Source organism: Hemitrygon akajei, chromosome 20 (assembly GCF_048418815.1).
Source record: "Hemitrygon akajei chromosome 20, sHemAka1.3, whole genome shotgun sequence".
NCBI lineage: Eukaryota > Metazoa > Chordata > Chondrichthyes > Myliobatiformes > Dasyatidae > Hemitrygon > Hemitrygon akajei.
This window is the reverse complement of record NC_133143.1, coordinates 12,180,956-12,200,968: the sequence shown is the minus strand read 5'-3', so window position 1 is coordinate 12,200,968 and position 20,013 is coordinate 12,180,956. Positions and strand designations below refer to the sequence as shown.

The window sequence follows — 20,013 nt, the reverse complement described above, 5'->3', positions numbered from 1 at the left end:
AAACAAGTGTGATTTAATTATGAATGCAGAAGCCCTGACAAGATTAACTGTTTGTGGAATCATTGAAGTCCTGAGATATGGACTATTGTTTTACAGAAACGTGTAAAAAAACAACTCCAAATATGGAATGGGAAAACACTGTGTACCTCCCGAGTCAGGGAGGAGGGGTGGTAAGGAAGAAGGATAAAACCTGCTGCCCTGTAAGGTTCGGGGTTCCCTTCTCTGAGGGGGCCCAGCTCTGCAGAACTGTTAATAAACTTTGTTTCCTTGAATTTGTCTTGAAGCCATTATTCGGGAGCGTGGCTCGTTTCTGACACCACCCCATTCACTGTTCCCCATCCCCTTATATCCTTGCCTGCGCATCACAGCCCTCTGGTGCAGCTCCTCCCTTTTTTACCTTCCATGGTCTTCTTCCACTCCTATTAGACTTCCCCTTCTCCAGCCCTGTATCCTTCACCAGAATCAACTTCCCAGCTCTTCACTTCACCCCTCCCCCTCCTGCTTTCACCTATCACCTTGTGTTTCTCCCTTCCCTTCCTCCCCCCACCCAACCTTTTAAATCTACTCATCTTTTTTCCTCCAGTCCTGCTGAAGGGTCTCAGCCTGAAACATTGAGTGTACCTTTTTCCCATAGATGCTGCCTGGCCTGCTGAGTTCCTCCAACATTTTGTTTTGCCAGCACATCCTTTCTTAGTTACAGGGCCCAGAATCACTTGAAGTGTTCCAAATGTAGTCTGACCATTGCATAATAAAGCCTCAGCGTACATCATTGCTTTTACGTTCTAGATTTGAGCTGGCCGTAAAACTGTAATTTCCTTCGAGATGTAAGTGTAAATGAACATAGCTGTTGTGTTCTGCCCATCATTACCTGAAAGTGCTTGTGTAGTTAATTGTACATTATTAGCACTGGAGACCAAGAATCTAACCAACCCATCGATTTTCATCCAGTGGCCTGTGGTAAGAGGATAAACACCAAATGCTGGAAGCACTCAGTACATTAGGTAAAATCAGTGAGAACATGAGAGAAATTAAGATGAAGGGTCTTCAACACAATGTTTCTTTCCACAAATGCTGCCCAGGCTTAAGTTTTTCTTTTGGGGCTCCAACATTTTGATTTCCATTGTTACGAAAACCCCGTAACCAGGTAACTTACCAGCAAAGATAGATGGATCAGCTGAGTCTGATGCTACTATTTTCAAACGTTTTATTCAAAAAGGGGCACAAACGTAAGGTTAATACAAACATTCAGATCATATACGTCGTCAATACTCAATCTAAAACACCGGTGTAATAATAATTAATCAGAAATAAGCTCTATAGTTGTCTAGGGGTAATACTGAGTCCAATTGAATATTAAAGTCACTTAGAAATCTGCAGTCTTTTCCGTTTGGGAACTGCTGGCATTTCACGTGTTGGAGAGAGAGAGAGGACTGGTGAAAGAAAGAACACTTGCCCGTTGTCTTTGCGAAACAATTCCCTGGAATCAGTTGTTAGCTAAAAGCGATTTTCCTTTGGCTTCAGCCACAGATTCCCGATCCGGAATCTGACGCACGTGGCCTCCTAAAAAAAATGGCTTCCCGCTCCCACGGGAATCGGTATCATGCTTCCTTGGTGTCTCCTTGGTGCGTCTGAGGGTTCCCCCCCCCCCCCCCCCAGACCCTCCTTTATACTTCTTCACGGGATCGCAGGTGTCAATCAAGTTGCAGGTAATGCGATCTCTCTCTCAACCAGCCCACTTTGCCCGAGGGCTTTTCAGGTGGTCTCCATGAGACAATAGTCAAAGTCACTTTTTATTCTGCTTCTTGGAAGAACGTGGTCTTTCGCACGTCTCTCTCTCGGGTCAGTTGACCCCCCTTAACTAGAGTTCTTGGGATTTTCACAAAGGAGGGGGCCAACGGCATAACACCTCCCCCCATAATGGGTTTTTAACCAGCGGTTAAAACCAGGTTGACACAGGAATTTCTTTTTTTGAATCTACATACTACACAAGCTTTTCTCTTCACAGAGTACTACTGTTATACATTCAAGTCAGTATCTAAACAGGTAACAAGTACAGTGCCCCTTTTCTTTAATACCTTAACCTCATGTGCCATACTAACGCCTGGTAGCATCAAACTTCAGCTCAATAACCACCTTATTTATTTGCTTTCTTCAGCAACATAACTAAGGAGGTGTGATCTTAGCTTACATACATCTACAAAGGTTCATGCAAAAGACAAATTTTTATGTTACTTTCAAACTTAACAGTCAATCTTCCATGGGGTTGTCTATTATTCACATACTTTTTCGAAATCCCTTAAAACCAGATCCTGTTATTTAAAATGGCATCCCGTCAACCCTCGCCCCGTTTCCAGTTAAGCTTGTGCACCAGTGTGGAATAGGCTTTCGCCTGCTCCTTTCATATGAGTTATTTTATCAACAATGTGTTCCAAACTTAGACCATTTTCCGAATTTCCACACAATTCTTTAATTTTAAGCAAGTTGATGGTTTTATCTTCAGGACCCTTCATGTTATTAGCTTTCAGTTTAAACTCTTGGTCCAAACAGCATTTCAAATTCTGCCTTTTCACAGCACCCTCTTGAATAACAATAGCGTGTGGGGCACCTTTACATTCCAAATCAACCTGTAATTGATTCGCAGGCACCGTGTTACCAAGCCATTGTCTCTGCAGCCTGGTTGCTGCTTTTGACATCAATCCAGACATTAAATTTTCTTCCTTCGATTTGGGAATTACAGATTTCCCGTCTCCCTCCACAACAACAGTTATCTCCCCATTCGTAAACTCCACATTAACTCTGAAGACCCCCTTCTGTACAACCCTCTGGGAACTCACACTTCCCAAGGTTAACCCCTTTTTTCCCCGAACCAGGTCTATCTGACTCACGAAGACTTCCCCTGAGCTCCGTTACCAGGGTCAGCACCACGTGCATCCCCATCTTGGACACACTCAAACGGGACATTGGCCTCTTCCAGGCTTTCAACCCGTACCCTTTTCAAATTCTAACGTCCCCCGATCCTTCCAGTTACTCTCTAGGCAGCCCCCCGTTGGGGAAGGCGCAACCCTGCGAGCTGAAACAACCTCCTCGGCCATTTCAGCTGACTTCTCCACAGCAAGGATACCCTTCCTCTCTAAGACTGCCCTCACTTCACTCTCGGGACCATCGAGACCACCTTTAGAACTCTCAACTTCTCCAAACAATTCTGCCAAACCAGACAGATCATCCAGGTCCACCTCTGGACCTTTTAACAGCTTTATCTGTTTCTCATCTTTATTTCCTACCTCTAGGACCTTTCTCTTCACTAAGGGGAGGGCTATCTCCTTACCCTTACCCTTACCCCATTTCACTTTACTACTTTCTGTTTTACCACCCTCGGAACCCTCGTGGTATAGGGTCGGTAAAAACGTCTTGGCCAAATCACTACCGGCCCGATTTAAACTGCTCTGGTTCTCAGCTGCTTTTCTCGACAGGCTGCGAGTGACCGCGCATGCGCGACAGCTTTGGGACTCCAGGGGCGGGGCCACCGTACTCGCCGGTCGGCGGGTCGGCATCATGGCTGCCCAAATCCTCCCTCCTGCTAACACACTTTGTAACAACGCGACCCACTGCTCTTGTGGCCACTTCTGGTTCACTGCCACCTTTTCAAAAAGCAAGAAATAACTATCAACATCCGTCTCCTCGAACGGAGGTACTAATCTCAGCTCCCGACTAACATCAAACCCCTCCTCTCTCTCTATCCCTTGAGCTCTTCGCTCTTGCCTTCGCCTGTCCAGCTCCAATTCATGGATCCTTTGTTTCTCTGTCTCTGCTCGTTCCTTCTCTCTCCCGACCACTTCTAGCTCTTTTGACTTAATTTCATGTTCCCACCGTAATCTCTCTATCTCTAACTGATCCGTCGTACCAGCGGGTACTTTTTCAGGGATATTTTCCAACTCCTCTGCTTCAAACACATTCTCCCCAATGTAATACTGAGTTATGGCCCTTTGCACCTCCCGGTTTTTCATAAATTCACCCACGTCCATCTTTGCTGGTTTCCTGTCTGGCTACCTGCGTAACCAGATTTACGTTTGGACTTACAGCCCGATTCACTGACCCTCCCGTTTGGTTTCAAATCCGGGACGAGAACCCCACTTGTTACGAAAACCCCGTAACCAGGTAACTTACCAGCAAAGATAGATGGATCAGCTGAGTCTGATGCTACTATTTTCAAACGTTTTATTCAAAAAGGGGCACAAACGTAAGGTTAATACAAACATTCAGATCATATACGTCGTCAATACTCAATCTAAAACACCGGTGTAATAATAATTAATCAGAAATAAGCTCTATAGTTGTCTAGGGGTAATACTGAGTCCAATTGAATATTAAAGTCACTTAGAAATCTGCAGTCTTTTCCGTTTGGGAACTGCTGGCATTTCACGTGTTGGAGAGAGAGAGAGGACTGGTGAAAGAAAGAACACTTGCCCGTTGTCTTTGCGAAACAATTCCCTGGAATCAGTTGTTAGCTAAAAGCGATTTTCCTTTGGCTTCAGCCACAGATTCCCGATCCGGAATCTGACGCACGTGGCCTCCTAAAAAAAATGGCTTCCCGCTCCCACGGGAATCGGTATCATGCTTCCTTGGTGTCTCCTTGGTGCGTCTGAGGGTTCCCCCCCCCCCCCCCCCCCAGACCCTCCTTTATACTTCTTCACGGGATCGCAGGTGTCAATCAAGTTGCAGGTAATGCGATCTCTCTCTCAACCAGCCCACTTTGCCCGAGGGCTTTTCAGGTGGTCTCCATGAGACAATAGTCAAAGTCACTTTTTATTCTGCTTCTTGGAAGAACGTGGTCTTTCGCACGTCTCTCTCTCGGGTCAGTTGACCCCCCTTAACTAGAGTTCTTGCGATTTTCACAAAGGAGGGGGCCAATCTCACCACCTCTGAAATTCTGCGCAGACATGCAGAATGACAAGAATCTGGAAGCTCTACAATGCAGGTCACAGCAGCCCATTTGTATGTATCCCACTCAAGTGTTCATTCACTCCACTAACAAGACATGTACCACCTATAGGATGCACTGCAGCACCTTTGTTACCAAGACTCCTTAGACAGCACCTTTGAAATCCAGCATTGCTATCAGCTAGAAGGGCAGCAGCAGCACCTGGGTTTACCATCCTGATGCTCCTGATATCACTGTCCCTTCATCATCGCTAGGTCAGAATCCTGGAATTCCCTGTGGGTACAGCCACACCTGGAGGACTGCAGCAGCTCACCACCATCTTCAAGGGGATTTAAAAATGGGAATTAAATGTTAGCTCAGCTTGCAAGCCGACGTACCTTACATAAAGCCAGAATCCAATGCCTTTAGCCCAACTCGAACTTTATTCCTAAGCACTAGCTGTCCCTACAATAATCTCTCCATAAATGCTGCCTGATCTGCTGAGTTCCTCCAGTACTTTGTCTTCAAGATTTCCAGCATCTGCAGAATCTCATGTATCTGAAAGACTTAGTTTTAGTGTTCTATTTGACCCCAAGGCTACAACTGTCATGTCAGTAGGACAACTAATTCCCACCCAATAGCTCAAGCGTTCCTCTGCTTAGTTGCTGCCGCCATTATTTCAATATATTCCTGGCCTCCTCCATTCAATTTGCAAACCTTAAGTTATTCAAAAGTCTCAAAGCCATGTTCAATCATTACCCAGCTTTGCATTGATTCCCATTACATAAAAGCTCTTTTTGGCTTTTCTAATTCCTCCGTTGTCTTACCACAGTTCAATCTCAAATCCAGTACTCTCTCTTTCATCTTTCCCTTCAAAGGCAGCTCTGGAATTTTGCAACCCAAATAAATCTCTCAAAAACAATCCTCAACTTGCCACTTATCTGCCCTATTATCTCATGGCTCAACATCATATTTGGTTCAAGTACAATCCTGAAGTGCATTGAGATGATTTCAATACGAAAGCACTTATAAAATGGAACACTGTCACATACTTCCACTTCCGTATAATTCTTAAACTCTTCTGTGCCTGCTATGCTGCTGATTTTGATTGCATCTGTGTACACATGTACTTGACTTTAGCTCAGCTGTAATTGTGTTAGTCAGTGACAGCAAAGTCTGCTCACCACCCGTCTTTGTCCCAACATCAGGAAGTGGAACGCATCAAAAATTCTTCAACTTTCACATCATTCACCATAGGGCCTTCCTATCTTCACTGGTACCTGGTCCAGTCAGGTTTTAGATTTCTAATTTTTGTTTATAAGATCCTTCATTGTCTTAACCTTTCTTTTCTAAACTCCTTCAATCCCTACATCCTTCCAAGATATTGATCCTCTTCCTTTGCCTTAGTCACTATCAATTTTAACTGCTCCGGTCCAGACTGCTGCAGGTTCAACAGCCAATGTCACAATTTCTTTCCTAAACTACTCCTGCATCTATTTTAGGAGACACTGAGCTTTACGGCATCAAAATGAGACCATACTCATGTACAAGCCCCATTTCCGGAAAAGTTGGGATATTTTCCAAAATGCAATAAAAACAAAAATCTGTGATATGTTAATTCACGTGAACCCTTATTTAACTGACAAAAGTACAAAGAAAAGATTTTCAATAGTTTTAATGACCAACTTAATTGTATTTTGTAAATATACACAAATTTAGAATTTGATGGCTGCAACACACTCAACAAAAGTTGGGACAGAGTTGAAATAAGATTGAAAAGTGCACAGAATATTCAAGTAACACTGGTTTGGAAGACTACATTAAGCAGGCTAATTGGTAGCAGGTGAGGTATCATGACTGGGTATAAAAGTAGCGTCCATCAAAGGCTCAGTCTTTGCAAGCAAGGATGGGTCGTGGCTCACCCCTTCGTGCCAAAATTTGTGAGAGAGTTGTTAGTCAGTTCAAAAGGAACATTTCCCAACACAAGATTGCAGAGAATTTAGGTCTTTCAACATCTACAGTACATAATATTGTGAAAAGATTCACAGAATTCAGAGACATCTCAGTGCGTAAAGGGCAAGGTCGGAAACCACTGTTGAATGCGTGTGATCTTCGAGCCCTCAGGCAGCACTGCCTAAGAAACGGTCATGCTACTGTGACAACTATAGCCACCTGGGCTCGGGAGTACTTCGGAAAACCATTGTCACTTAACACAGTCCGTCGCTGCATCCAGAAATGCAACTTGAAACTGTATTACACAAGGAGGAAGCCATACATCAACTCTATGCAGAAACGCCGGCGAGTTCTTTGGGCCCAAGCTCATCTCAGATGGACCGAAAGACTGTGGAACTGTGCGCTGTGGTCAGATGAGTCCACATTTCAGCTAGTTTTTGGGAAAAACAGGCGTCGAGTTCTCCATGCCAAAGATGAAAATGACCATCCTGATTGTTATCAGCGAAAGATGCAAAAGCCAGCATCTGTGATGGTATGGGGATGCATCAGTGCCCAAGGCATGGGTGAGTTGCATGTATGTAGAGGTACCATTGACTCTGAGGCGTATATTAGGATTTTAGAGAGACATACGTTGCCATCAAGGCAACGTCTCTTCCTGGGACGTCCATGCTTATTTCAGCAGGACAATGCCAGACCACATTCTGCATGGGCTACAACAGCATGGCTTTGTAGACACAGAGTGCGTGTGCTTGACTGGCCTGCTGCCTGTCCAGATCTATCTCCTATTGAAAATGTATGGCGCATCATGAAGAGGAGAATCAGACAAAGACCACGGACTGTTGAGCAGCTGAAGTCTTGTATCAAGCAAGAATGGACAAAATTTCCAATTGCAAATCTACAACAATTAGTATCCTCAGTTCCAAAATGATTAAAAAGTGTTATCAAAAGGAAAGTGATGCAACACAATGGTAAACATGCCTCTGTCCCAACTTTTGTTGAGTGTGTTGCAGCCATCAAATTCTAAATTTGTGTATATTTACAAAATACAATTAAGTTGGTCAGTAAAACTACTGAAAATCTTTTCTTTGTACTTTTGTCAGTTAAATAAATGTTCACATGAATTAACATATCACAGATTTTTGATTTTATTGCATTTTGGAAAATATCCCAACTGTTCTGGAAATGGGGTTTGTACTTATACCAGATAAAAGTATTTTGATTAATCCTACTTCTGGCTTTAGTCCTTGACTGAGTCCAAGGACTTCATGGCCAAACATTTGGTCACTGGTTCACATCTGCTGTGATTTGATATCAAATCTGATATTATATATTGTGGCATTTTAACAAACAGTACATTACATAGAATCGTTCCAACATTCATCTCACTGTTCCTTTCAGATGCAAATCCAGGTTCAAATGATCTGTTCCTTCGTCAAATTGTCACTGATGTAGAACTTGAGGGTTGGTTTCTTAACAAAAGGAGCTAAAACATATCTTAATACAAAATGTTCTGTTGGAGAATAACTTCAATTTACTGAAGTAGCACAAGTAGATTACTGCATTGATGCTGGAATATTATACAAGGAAGCCAATTCCCTTTTGCACTTTATTCTTAAAATTTTATGTACAAGACTGATTTACTAATGTACATTCAAATAGAAAGTTTACATATTGGTATTGTATAGCACAGGTCACAATTACAGTAAGTATTTATAATGTGTCCAGGTTAGCACTTTTCTGAGGCATTTTTCATCAGACATAGAAAGCAGTTATACAATTTTTTTTAAAGCAGGCTCATTAAAGATTAGCCGGTAGCAGAATCAGTGGTCCATGGCCTGATCAGAAACTGTTTAGTTAATATTTGTTACTTCTCAAAAACTTGCCTTACAGTCATGCTTTTAAGATTTCAGGCAGAAAGTTGGCCAGTTGGAGAGATTCCAACTTCTGCTATTTTACAGACGGAAAAATGAAACTGTAAAATTAGGGGAAAAATCCAGTATTTTGATTCACAGTCAGATATATCAAGTGCAAAGAAAGTAAATATTTGGGCATTTGGAAAATGTTGAGCTTTCCATTTTGTGAACAATACCATTTTCAATAGAACATGTTGATCACTTGTATAAAATTACCATTTTACAAATAAAATGAAAGCATTACATTCTGAATGTAACAAGTGGGAAGAATTAAATTCTTTGTAATTGTATACAACACTTTATTCAGGCTGTAATAAGGATGGTTCACAACTACGATGTACTTCATCTTCAAGGCAAGGAGTGTCAACCTTTCATCTGGCTACATCATACACTTCACTGTCCACAGGGGGTGGTCCACTTGGGATTACTGCTGATATTGTTCCTGAAGTAAGATAGCCAGCAATTCCAGGACCTGGATAAAAAAAATACAAGTTGTACAGTATATTTGGATCTATTTACAAAACACACACTGAAAATTACTATTGCTGTTAAACACACAATAGTTTAATCAAATTTACAACTCAAAGAGCATCTCAAAATCTTAATTTGATTCACTTCTGCTTTTTCATTTCAACTCATTATTACAAGATCCTAATTTCTTCATTTATATCCAAAATATCAATCCCAAGATTTGCCACTCACCAAAATTTCTTCAGCTACATCTTCCAAATCCCATACTCTGCCAGTTAGAACAAGTCAGCCGGCACATGGAACTCCAGCCCCAAGTTCTCCGGGTCACAGACTACCATGACTTTCAAAAACACACTGTTGTCCCTTCATTACTGCATCCAAATCATGAAACTTATTACTTAGCCTGTGGGAGAACCTTTAAAACATGGAATGCAGCAATCTCTAGATGGTGGCATTTCAGCACCTTTTCAGGAGCAACTAATGGATTTGCCACTGTTCACATCCAGCAAATTATTGAAATAAAAACTTTAATCTCACTTGGTACAGGGAAGGGCAGTCTAGGTATTATCACATGTGTAAACAAAGTCCCTGAACAATTGAGAGGTCTCACTTGAGTACATCTGATTGACTTTTTTTTTGATTTTTTGATTTCTAGAATGTTTTGTTTGGGAAAAAAAAACACAAAACAGTGATGCAGTGAATTCACATATAAAAGTCTGGATGTCCAAGTAATTAAAAAAATGACACCTCAAAACAATGAGGAAGATTTTATCTACCTGCTGCACAGTTAAGAATTGAACATTGCCTGCCAGAGAAGCCCTAAAGCCCACTTCTCAGGTGAAGGGGACTAGTACCAGTAAGGAGGGAAGGTGAGGCACCTAGAGAAGAGAAAAGATACACAGAAAGTGATAGAAGAGAGAAAAGCATAATGCGATTAGGTACGTAAATTAAGCAGGAAAGCAGAGAATATCTTGGGTAGCTGTTCATCTTTTACAGAATTTGAGCAATAGAATTAGTACTGAATATTCATTATTAGTGTGACTCATGTGAGAGTGTAACAAATGAATAAGCTTTATAATAAGTGAATTCTACTGATGGCGTTCTATTATAGAACTCTGCAAATACCATAAAAATAAGTGACTTAGCCCTCAATAGAAAAAACTAATCCCAGCACTTAAGTTTCATAGTCACTTCACAAAGTACCCAACAAAAGTTCTGTTCCGCCAGAGTGCTCCAGGTGTGATTTACAGGTATGAATAAGGAACCAACTGTCTGCATCTTGGTGACACTATGGCACCTACAATTAGATCAAGAGTACTAGATATTCCTGAGTGTAGCAGCAACCAAATACTTCCGAGGAGGAATGTAATGTAAGTGTTGCGTTAGTTCTCATGCAGACGGTTACCTAAAACTATTATTGAAGCCTGTTCCAATCACATCTTTAAGTGGAGTTAAACTATTAAAGGGGAGAGAAAAGAGGTGCCAAGTGTATTCCAATGAATATGACAATTTCATTTGGGGCTAATGTTAAACTCAAGATTTTCTGCAGATTCTGGCAATGCAGACTAACACACAATCTCTCATCTTGAAAATTGATGTCCCAACTATTATTACTTCTTCTAAATCTCTTCTGTGAATACATGTAAAAAGTGTCAAATTTACTGTTTCCAGAATTTGCAGTTTTGAAAATTCAATTTTGAGCATTTTTTCTCCTTTACATGTTTGATTCATAGTTGATAGATAGCGATGGTGACAACCAGAGCCTCTGGTTTGTACTCTCTCCCCCACAGCCTCTGAAGCACATTTAAAGAGAGGAAAGGACAGTACTTGCATGCTGATGTTCCTGTTGCTCTGACATGACAGTTGGAACCGTTAATTGTGGCACTGTTGACGAGTGAATTTTCCCATTTCTGGTTTTCTCACAATGTCAATTCAGAAGCCAATTATTACAGATAGTTCACCCAGAAAAGATTACTCATGAGCAAATTGAAAAAATATCAAACCAGAGTGACTGGTTCTCATATGATTAAACATTTAGAAAGGAAAAGAGTGCTGTTCTAAACCATCTTCCGAATGTTCCAAATGGAATTAATTCCCAATAATCCTTTGAATGTTAGAAACAATAAACAGCCGGCACTTCTTTGAATATTACTAGTAATATTGTTTACTTGGGATGAACAAGAGTCAGCTTTGAAGTACAAGCTATCATTTAAATCATTGTATTAGGCACTAGTGAAAATGTTACTGACCTGTAAGATATCCTGCTGCTTGAGACTCAGAAATGAATAAATCATGCTTCTGGTCTTTAAAGGCACTCCACACAGAAGAACGACACAGGATTTCATTCACCTAAATAAAAGTATTGTTTTAGCACATTGCTCCAGTGACTATACACAAAAACAATGTTACCTTTCCAAACTAAACAGAGTAGCAAAAACCTGATCAGACAATGATAGAATCAAAAACATTTTTCATAAAGTATAGAATAACAAGATGATTAAAGTTTTCCTATTTGATCTTCAATTCCTGAAAATTGTCTTTTTAACCACTCCTGGTTAATGATCAAGTCCATTTGATTGTTGTGGCTTTGACTAAGAATTTCATCTGATCTGACCTGCATTCTTGCAGCTATATGGTTTTTAAAAAATTTCAAATATACTGTGCTTTTACAGTAGATATGGAAAAAGTTTTCCTTAATCTTTAAGCACGAGAATCACCATCACACAAGTAGTTCACCTACTGCAATCAAGGCCCAAACTCTGCTTTACAAAGTGTCACATGCAAATGAAGTCAAAGCAATCAGTCCACGATGGTCCGAAGCTCAAGGTTTTATTACCACAGTCAACACATACAAACACAAAACCATGGAGAGCATTCTGACAGGCTGCATCACTGTCTGGTATTGGGTGGGGCTACTGCGCAGGACTATTGTATGTACAATATCTAGATATTGTATGTATTGTATTGTATGGGACATTGGAAAAAATGTTGAATTTCCCCATGGGGATGAATAAAGTATCTATCTATCTATCTAAAAGATGCTGCAGAAGATTGTAAATCTAGTCAGCTCCATTTTGGGTACTAGCTAGCCTACAAAGTACCCAGGACATCTTCAGACAGCAGTGTCTCAGAAAGGCTGCGTCCATTATTAATGACTTCCAGCACCCAGGGCATGCCCTTTTCTCACTGTTACCATTAGGTTATGAGGTACAGAAGCCTGAAGGCACACACTCAGCGATTAAGGAATAGCTTCTTCCCCTCTGCCACCCGATTCCTAAATGGACATTCAACCCTTGGACACTACCTCACTTTTTAAAAAAAATATAAAGTACATTTTTTTTTGCACATTTTTAAATCTATTCTATATATGTATACTGTAATTAGCTGCCTTAAGTCTAAACCATGGCTCACTAACAGGATTCTGGATATGTGTGACACAAAAAGGAAATTAAAGATAAAAACACAGCAGAGGGAAGAACAGAATACAGGAAAATCAATAAGGAAATCATGAGGGAAACAAACAAAGCAAAGCAAAGATGGATAGCCGAACAATGTGCGGACATTGAAGACAGCCTCTCCAACGACACAAAGAAGGCATTCCAACTGGTGAAAGATCTTACCAAAGAAAAACAAGCCAAAGTGAACATCATCCAAGACAAAAATGGCAAAAGTCTCACAGAAGAAAAGGAAATAATGGAAAGGCGGACAGAGTACTGTTCAGAACTGTACTACTACCAGAGCAAAGGGGATCCAAGTGTGCTGAATAGGAATAGACAATAGGTGCAGAAGTAGACCATTCGGCCCTTCGAGCCTGCTGAGATCATGGCTGATCAATTACTATCAATACCCGGTTCCTGCCTTGTCCCCATATCCCTTGATTCCCCTATCCATAAGATACCTATCTAGCTCCTCCTTGAAAGCATCCAGAGAATTGGCCTCCACTGCCTTCTGAGGCAGTGCATTCCAGACCCCCACAACTCTCTGGGAGAAGAAGTTTTTCCTTAACTCTGTCCTAAATGACCTACCGCTTATTCTCAAACCATGCCCTCTGGTACTGGACTCTCCCAGCATCTGGAACATATTTCCTGCCTCTATCTTGTCCAATCCCTTAATAATCTTATATGTTGCAATCAGATCCCCTCTCAATATCCTTAATTCCAGCGTGTACAAGCCCAGTCTCTCTAACCTCTTTGCGTAAGGCAGTCCGGACATCCCAGGAATTAACCTTGTGAATCTACGCTGCACTTCCTCTACAGCCAGGATGTCCTTCCTTAACCCTGGAGACCAAAACTGTACACAATACTCCAGGTGTGGTCTCACCAGGGCCCTGTACAAATGCAAAAGGATTTCCTTGCTCTGGTACTCAATTCCCTTTGTAATAAATGCCAACATTCCATTAGCCTTCTTCACTGCCTGTTGCACTTGCTCATTCACCTTCAGTGACGGATGAACAAGGACACCAAGATCTCTTTGTATTTCTCCCTTACCTAACTCTACACCATTCAGATAATAATCTGCCTTTCTGTTCTTACTCCCAAAGTGGATAACCTCACACTTATTCACATTAAACGTCATCTGTCAAGTATCTGCCCACTCACTCAGCCTATCGAAGTCACCCTGAATTCTCCTAACATCCTCATCACATGTCACACTGCCACCCAGCTTAGTATCATAAGCAAACTTTCTGATGTTATTCTCAATGCTTTCATCTAAATCATTGATGTAAATCGTAAACAGCTGTGGTCCCAATACCAAGCCCTGTGGCACTTCACTAGTCACCACCTGCCATTCCGAGAAACACCCATTCACCGTTACCCTTTGCTTTCTATCTGCCAACCAGTTTTCTATCCATGTCAATATCTTACCCCCAATGTCATGAGCTCTGATTTTACCCATCAATCTCCTATGTGGGACCTTATCAAATGCCTTCTGAAAATCGAGGTACACTACATCCACTGGATCTCCCTTGTGTAACTTCCTGGTTACATCCTCAAAAAACTCCAACAGATTAGTCAAGCATGATTTACCCTTGGTAAATCCATGCTGGCTCGGCCCAATCCTATCACTGCTATCTAGATATGCCACTATTTCATCCTTAATAATGGACTCTAGCATCTTCCCCACTACTGATGTTAGGCTGACAGGACGATAGTTCTCTGTTTTCTCCCTCCCTCCTTTCTTAAAAAGAAAGTCATCTTCCAATGAGGATGACTATCCAATCATGCGTGAAGAAGCTGAAGCCGCAATACGATCGCTGAAGTGTGGGAAGTCAGCAGGAGTTGACAAAATTCCTGCTGAACTGCTGAAGCATGGAGAAGAGGCCACGATAGACACGCTTACCACCATTTGCAATAAGATCTGGCAGACAGGTGAATGGCTGACACCTTGGACTCAGTCGCTGACTATGCTTCCCAAGAAAGGCAATCTCCAACTTTGCCAGAATTACCATACCATCTTTTGATCAGCCATGTGAGCAAGGTAATGCTCAGAATCATCCTGAACAGACTGAGACCTCAGGCAGAAGACATCATTGCCGAGGAACAAGCTGGCTTCTGTAAGGCAGAAGCACCTCTAAGCAGATTTTCAACCTCTGCACCCTCTGTGAGAAACACCTTCAGCACCAGAGAGAGTTCTACCATGTCTTCATAGACTTCAAGAACGCGTTTGACAGAGTCTGGCATGATGCCCTATAGGCCACCATGAAGAAATTCAACATGGGGCAGAAGCTGATTCATACAATCCATCAGCTTTATGCCAAGGCAACCAGTGCAGTACTCGCTCAGGGCACCATCAGGGAGTGGTTCCGTACCTCTGTAGGAGTCCGTCAAGGCTGCCTCCTCTCCCCACTCTCTTCAATGTCTTCCTGGAACGGATTATGAGTGATGCCCTTGAAGATCATGTGGGCACAGTCAGCATCGGAGGGAGGAACATCATAAACCTAAGATTTGCTGATGACATTGATGGACTTGCAGGAAAAGAGGACGAACTGGCCAACCTGGTCAGCCATCTTGACAGAGCCTCCACAAAGTTTGGAGTGGAAATGAGTGCCAAGAAAACCAAGTTCATGGCAAATGCCATCATAAAAGACATTTCAGTCCATGGTCAGAAACTTCAGACAGTGCAGCAGTTCAAATACCCGGGGGCAATCATCAGTGATGAAGGAACAAGACCAGAAGTCCTGGCAAGAACCGCACAGACAATGACTGCATTATCCAAACTCAAGACAATACGGAGGGACAGCAACATCACCATGAAGTACAAGGTCAAACTCCTGCATACATTGGTGTTCTCCATCTTCCTGTACGCAAGCAAGACATGGACCATCACAGCAGAGCTACAGAGGAAGATACTGACATTGGAAATGAGATGCTATTGCAACATCTTGGGCATCTCATACTTGGACCATATCACAAACGAGCAGGTCCGCAAGACCATCCAGCACCACATGAAGACCTTCTCACAACAGTGAAGAAAAGAAAGCTAAGATGGTACGGCCACGTAACAAGATCCAGTGGCCTTGCAAAGACCGTTCTACAAGGAACTGTGGAGTGGAAAAGAAGGAGAGGCAGACAAAGGAAAAGATGGACGGACAACATTAAAGAATGGACAGGGAAAACATCTGCGGTGATTCTGGCACACAACCGCGACAGATGGAAGAGACTGGTGCAAAGCTTGTCATGATGGCACCCTGACGACTCCACCAGGAGTTAAGGGCAACAAGGAAGGAAGGAAGGATACTGTAATTGACTTATTTATTTTTTTCCTCTTCTATATTATGTATTGCATTGAGCTGCTGCTGCTAAGTTAACAAATTTCACATCACATGCCAGTGATAATAAACCTGATTCTGATTCTGACACAAAAGAGCAATGTAAAATCAGATTACAGTGATGGTGTCCCTCTCCGATCTATTTACACTACGTAAGTTATCACTAAGCTCTATACAATCCAAGATTAACCCCGAGTAGAATTCACTTGGTGAGCTGTAATTGGGAAACCACCTTTGACCACAAATGTTCATCACAGAACAAAACAAAATCAATTTATAAGGTACAAAGCAAAGTTCACAATAAATTTATCATCAAAATAAGTACATGTCACCTTGAGATGCATTTTCCTGCAGGCATTCATAGTAGAACAAATAAATACTATACAATAGAATTAATGAAAAATTACACACAAAGATTGACAAACAACCAATATGCAAAAGACAAACTGGGCAAATAAAAAACTAAATAAGTAATACTGAAAACGTGAGCATAAAATGTTGCAGCAAATCAGACGTGATTTTGCACAGTTCTTGCAAATTACTGCCCACACTAGGCAAAGCAGTGGGTCCTTTAATGTAAAGTACCTTCAGCCTTATACTGGCATACTATATCATTCCAATGGTTTCAGCAAACCATTCTGGCCAAGCATCCAATTCATTTGTTTGGGATGTAGCATATACAAATAAGATGTCAAGATTTGGGAAAGAGAAACTTTTCTTCCCCTTTGGCACTTTCTCATTCTCTGCCAATTTATTTGCTTGACGTGGGTTACCAGGTATCCAAGTATTTAGATGAGCAATGAGGCTTCACAAATTCTCTGGATTTTTCATCTGGGGAACTTAGAATGAAAATGAACAAATCTTACCTGTTCACCATACTGCAAACTCCGTGTCATTGATTTAAGTGCATTTACAATCTGAGCTTTAGTAGCAGCCGGGTTTTCAACACTCTCAAGACCTATTCCTTCCAGCAGCTGCAAAAGATACGGCACCAACTCCATCTTCAGACCCTTGGAGGGGAAAAAAAAGAAAATGTTCTAATTTCCAAGTCAATGTTACCGAAGAATTCTAAATGCAATATTCCTACAAGTCTATTAAAACTGGGTTGGTGACTGAGTTAACCATCCTGCTAAGGAGTGAAGTTACAACTGTAAAATCTTAATATTTATACCTAAGAGCACTAAACTAGGTATTGAAATAGCATTTAATAAGAAAAGCTCAAACCTTAATAGAGCTCAGAGATTCAAGGGGCTGTTGGATATGGTGAATATTCCACTTCCATCCTTCCACATCAACACATGCACTTCTAACTTTCCAATATTACCTGTTTCTGCCCTACCCAAGGTCAGCTGCTAAGAAGGACCTGCTCCCACCAGTGAGTCCTACTGCCAGCTTTTCATCACACCATGCTCAGCTTGTACCCTTGACTTTAGCACTTTATATCTGACTACATCTCATCTCACATCAGGCCTTCACAACATTTTGGAAATATAAACAGAAGATGTTGGAAATATTCAGGTCAGGCAGCATTTGTGGAAAGCAAAACAGCTAATGTTTCAGGTCAGACTAAAAACTGGGAGAAGAAACCAGTTAGTGTCAGGTTGGAGAGAGAGAGACAACTGGACAAGACCAAGATTTACAGAGGTCGGTTAGAGAGAAAGGAACTTTACAGCTGCAAAATACGAGTCAGAGCTGCTGTCAAATCTTGAACTCAAAAAGAAAAAGCTGGAAATCTTTGTGCATTGGACAATGTGCAATGTGTGAAAGGAGATAAACAAGTGTTAATATCACTGATGGATAACCTGACAACAGAAATGACTAGTTCCAATATAAACAAAGTGAGTGTTATCTGGTATTGTAAAATTTTATACAGCACATACAGTAGATGGAATAGTCTTGTGATGAGTTGCCTGTATGTGTGAAAAGCTTACATTGGGCTTCACTGGGATAGAGTACTACCTTTCCTGAAAGGGCTGCTTATATCACCAGATGGTGGGAAGGGGCAAGATAAAAAGATAGGTGTTTCCATCAGCTGCAGTTGCATGGGAGTTGTGAGAAGAGTAATGACTGAGGTGAAAGAGAGGATCAGGGAATCAAAGGGAGTGCACCTTTGGGAATGCTGAAATATGACGTGTCCAGTGGTGGCATTAAAGGTGGAAATTGTGATCTACTGAACATGGACACCAGTTGGGTGGACTGAGGATCAGAACGTTATACATTCCAGTTGGGAAAAGAAGACAAAAGCAGAGATACAGGAAAGATTGGAGAGATTAGCTTTTTGTTACAAATACATTGAAACAATCAGTGAAGTGTGTCATTTGTGTTAATAACATGCTGAGGGTAGCCCACAAGTGTTGCCATCCTTCTGGCACCAACTTAATATGCACATAATTTACTAACCTTAACCTGTATCTCGCTGGAATGTGGGAGGAAACCAAAGGACATTGGTTGGGACACTGTCATTGCTTGGGTTTTAACAAAATCCTTACAGACAGTAAGCCCTGATCTAACAGCTGGTGCTGTAGAGCATTGCACTAGCCATGCTGCTCCTGTACTATTGGATGAAAGTGAAAATAATAGAGGGAAGCCTCAATTAAGGAAGATCCACTGTCTGAGCAAAGACTGGTTAGTGGCAGAAGAAAAGTTCATCATATTGGGCTCAGAATTCATTGTGGGGCCCTGTAGACAAGACTGCTCATTTTGTACTGCTCTTATTTCCCTTATTCCAAAGAATACCATTTCCACAGTAGCCATTCTGTCCACATTGTTGTAAATATCCACACACCCATTACATCCTTCAGTGTGGTGACCACAGTGGAAAGCTAACATTTATCAATATTTGTAGGATTTGTTCAGGAGGATGCTGAGCAATTCCTTTACCATTCAATGGAGGGCTCAGCTTTGAATTGAACAAAGCAGTAAGGAATTGGTCAGCATGGACAAGTTGGGCTGAAGGGCCTGGTTTCATGCTGTATTATTCCAATTCTATGTGGAAACTGATGTCGACAATTTTTCAGTACCAATGAGGGGTGACTGGAACGGATGGTGGAAGTCAGCAGGGGATAGGGTTGATGGGAGAAATGGGGTCAAAGGGAAGGAGAAAAACATTCGAATGCAAAAGCTGTTGAAGTTTACAGTGTCTCATTATTCTTCCTTGTTCCCAATGACTTTCAATGACTCTACTTAAATGACCACAACTTAAAATTCTGTTCAAACCATTGGCCTTACTGGTTTTGTCACTTTTCCAGCTGTATACTCGTCTTCCCACTCACTGTAGCTACTACCCCCATCCACGCTAAATGACTGGGCAAGGACATTGCTAATGAAACATAGGGAAAAATGAGGTCTTCCACTTGGGCTGAAATTGTAAAGCAGTTTGATATCAATGATTGCAAATTAACATGCGGGTAAACAAAATATTGACTTTTATTGCAAGAAAATTTCAGTACACGAAAGTTTCCCTATAATTATACAAAGTCACAGTAAGAACACAGCTGGAATACTGGACCTAAGAACGGATACACAAGCGATGCAGCAAGTACAAGTTCAGATTGATACTAGAGATGCAGGCGGGGAACAGTTGGGAGTTGAAAAGCCGATGATTTATTGAATCACAAAATTCCTATAAAGTGCATAAGGGTGGAGGTAAAGAGATTACGTTTCCCTAGCTCAGGTGTCCAGAACTAGAGATCACTTAAAATTTGGAATTGGCCATTCAGGATAAAGACAATTCCTTCACCCACAAGGTTGTGAATCTTTGGCATTCTCTACTTAAGAATCATTCTAAATCTCATTGAATGGTGGACAGGCACAAGGTGTCAAATGCTTTACTCCTGCTTCTGCACTTATAACAGTCACAACTTTTTAATAAGTTCTGTCAAACCTGATTTGTCTTGAATAATTTTGAATAATCTTTTTCTCCCCTTGCATAAACATTTGCCTGCCATAAATATAACTAAAGAGCTTATAATTAGTCATCTGTGATATTG

At 41.5% G+C, this 20,013-nt stretch overlaps 1 protein-coding gene and 1 long non-coding RNA gene across 2 annotated transcripts in view; both read right to left on the bottom strand.

Annotated features, from left to right (window-relative positions):
* Positions 1-1,187: 1,187 nt before the first annotated feature.
* Positions 1,188-3,333, bottom strand: LOC140713581 (uncharacterized). The gene is made up of 2 exons (XR_012095674.1): positions 3,291-3,333; positions 1,188-3,241 (listed from the first exon to the last, which is right to left on the bottom strand). It is a non-coding gene; the product is annotated as an uncharacterized lncRNA (long non-coding RNA).
* A 5,130-nt stretch (positions 3,334-8,463) lies between these two features.
* The window catches only part of LOC140713580 (dnaJ homolog subfamily C member 13-like), a 180,889-nt gene continuing 169,339 nt past the window's right edge, over positions 8,464-20,013 (bottom strand). Inside the window, 3 exon segments of the mRNA XM_073023857.1 lie at positions 8,464-9,256; positions 11,505-11,604; positions 16,891-17,034. Coding sequence (XP_072879958.1) covers positions 9,156-9,256; positions 11,505-11,604; positions 16,891-17,034 — 345 coding nt within the window. The 3' untranslated portion in view covers positions 8,464-9,155.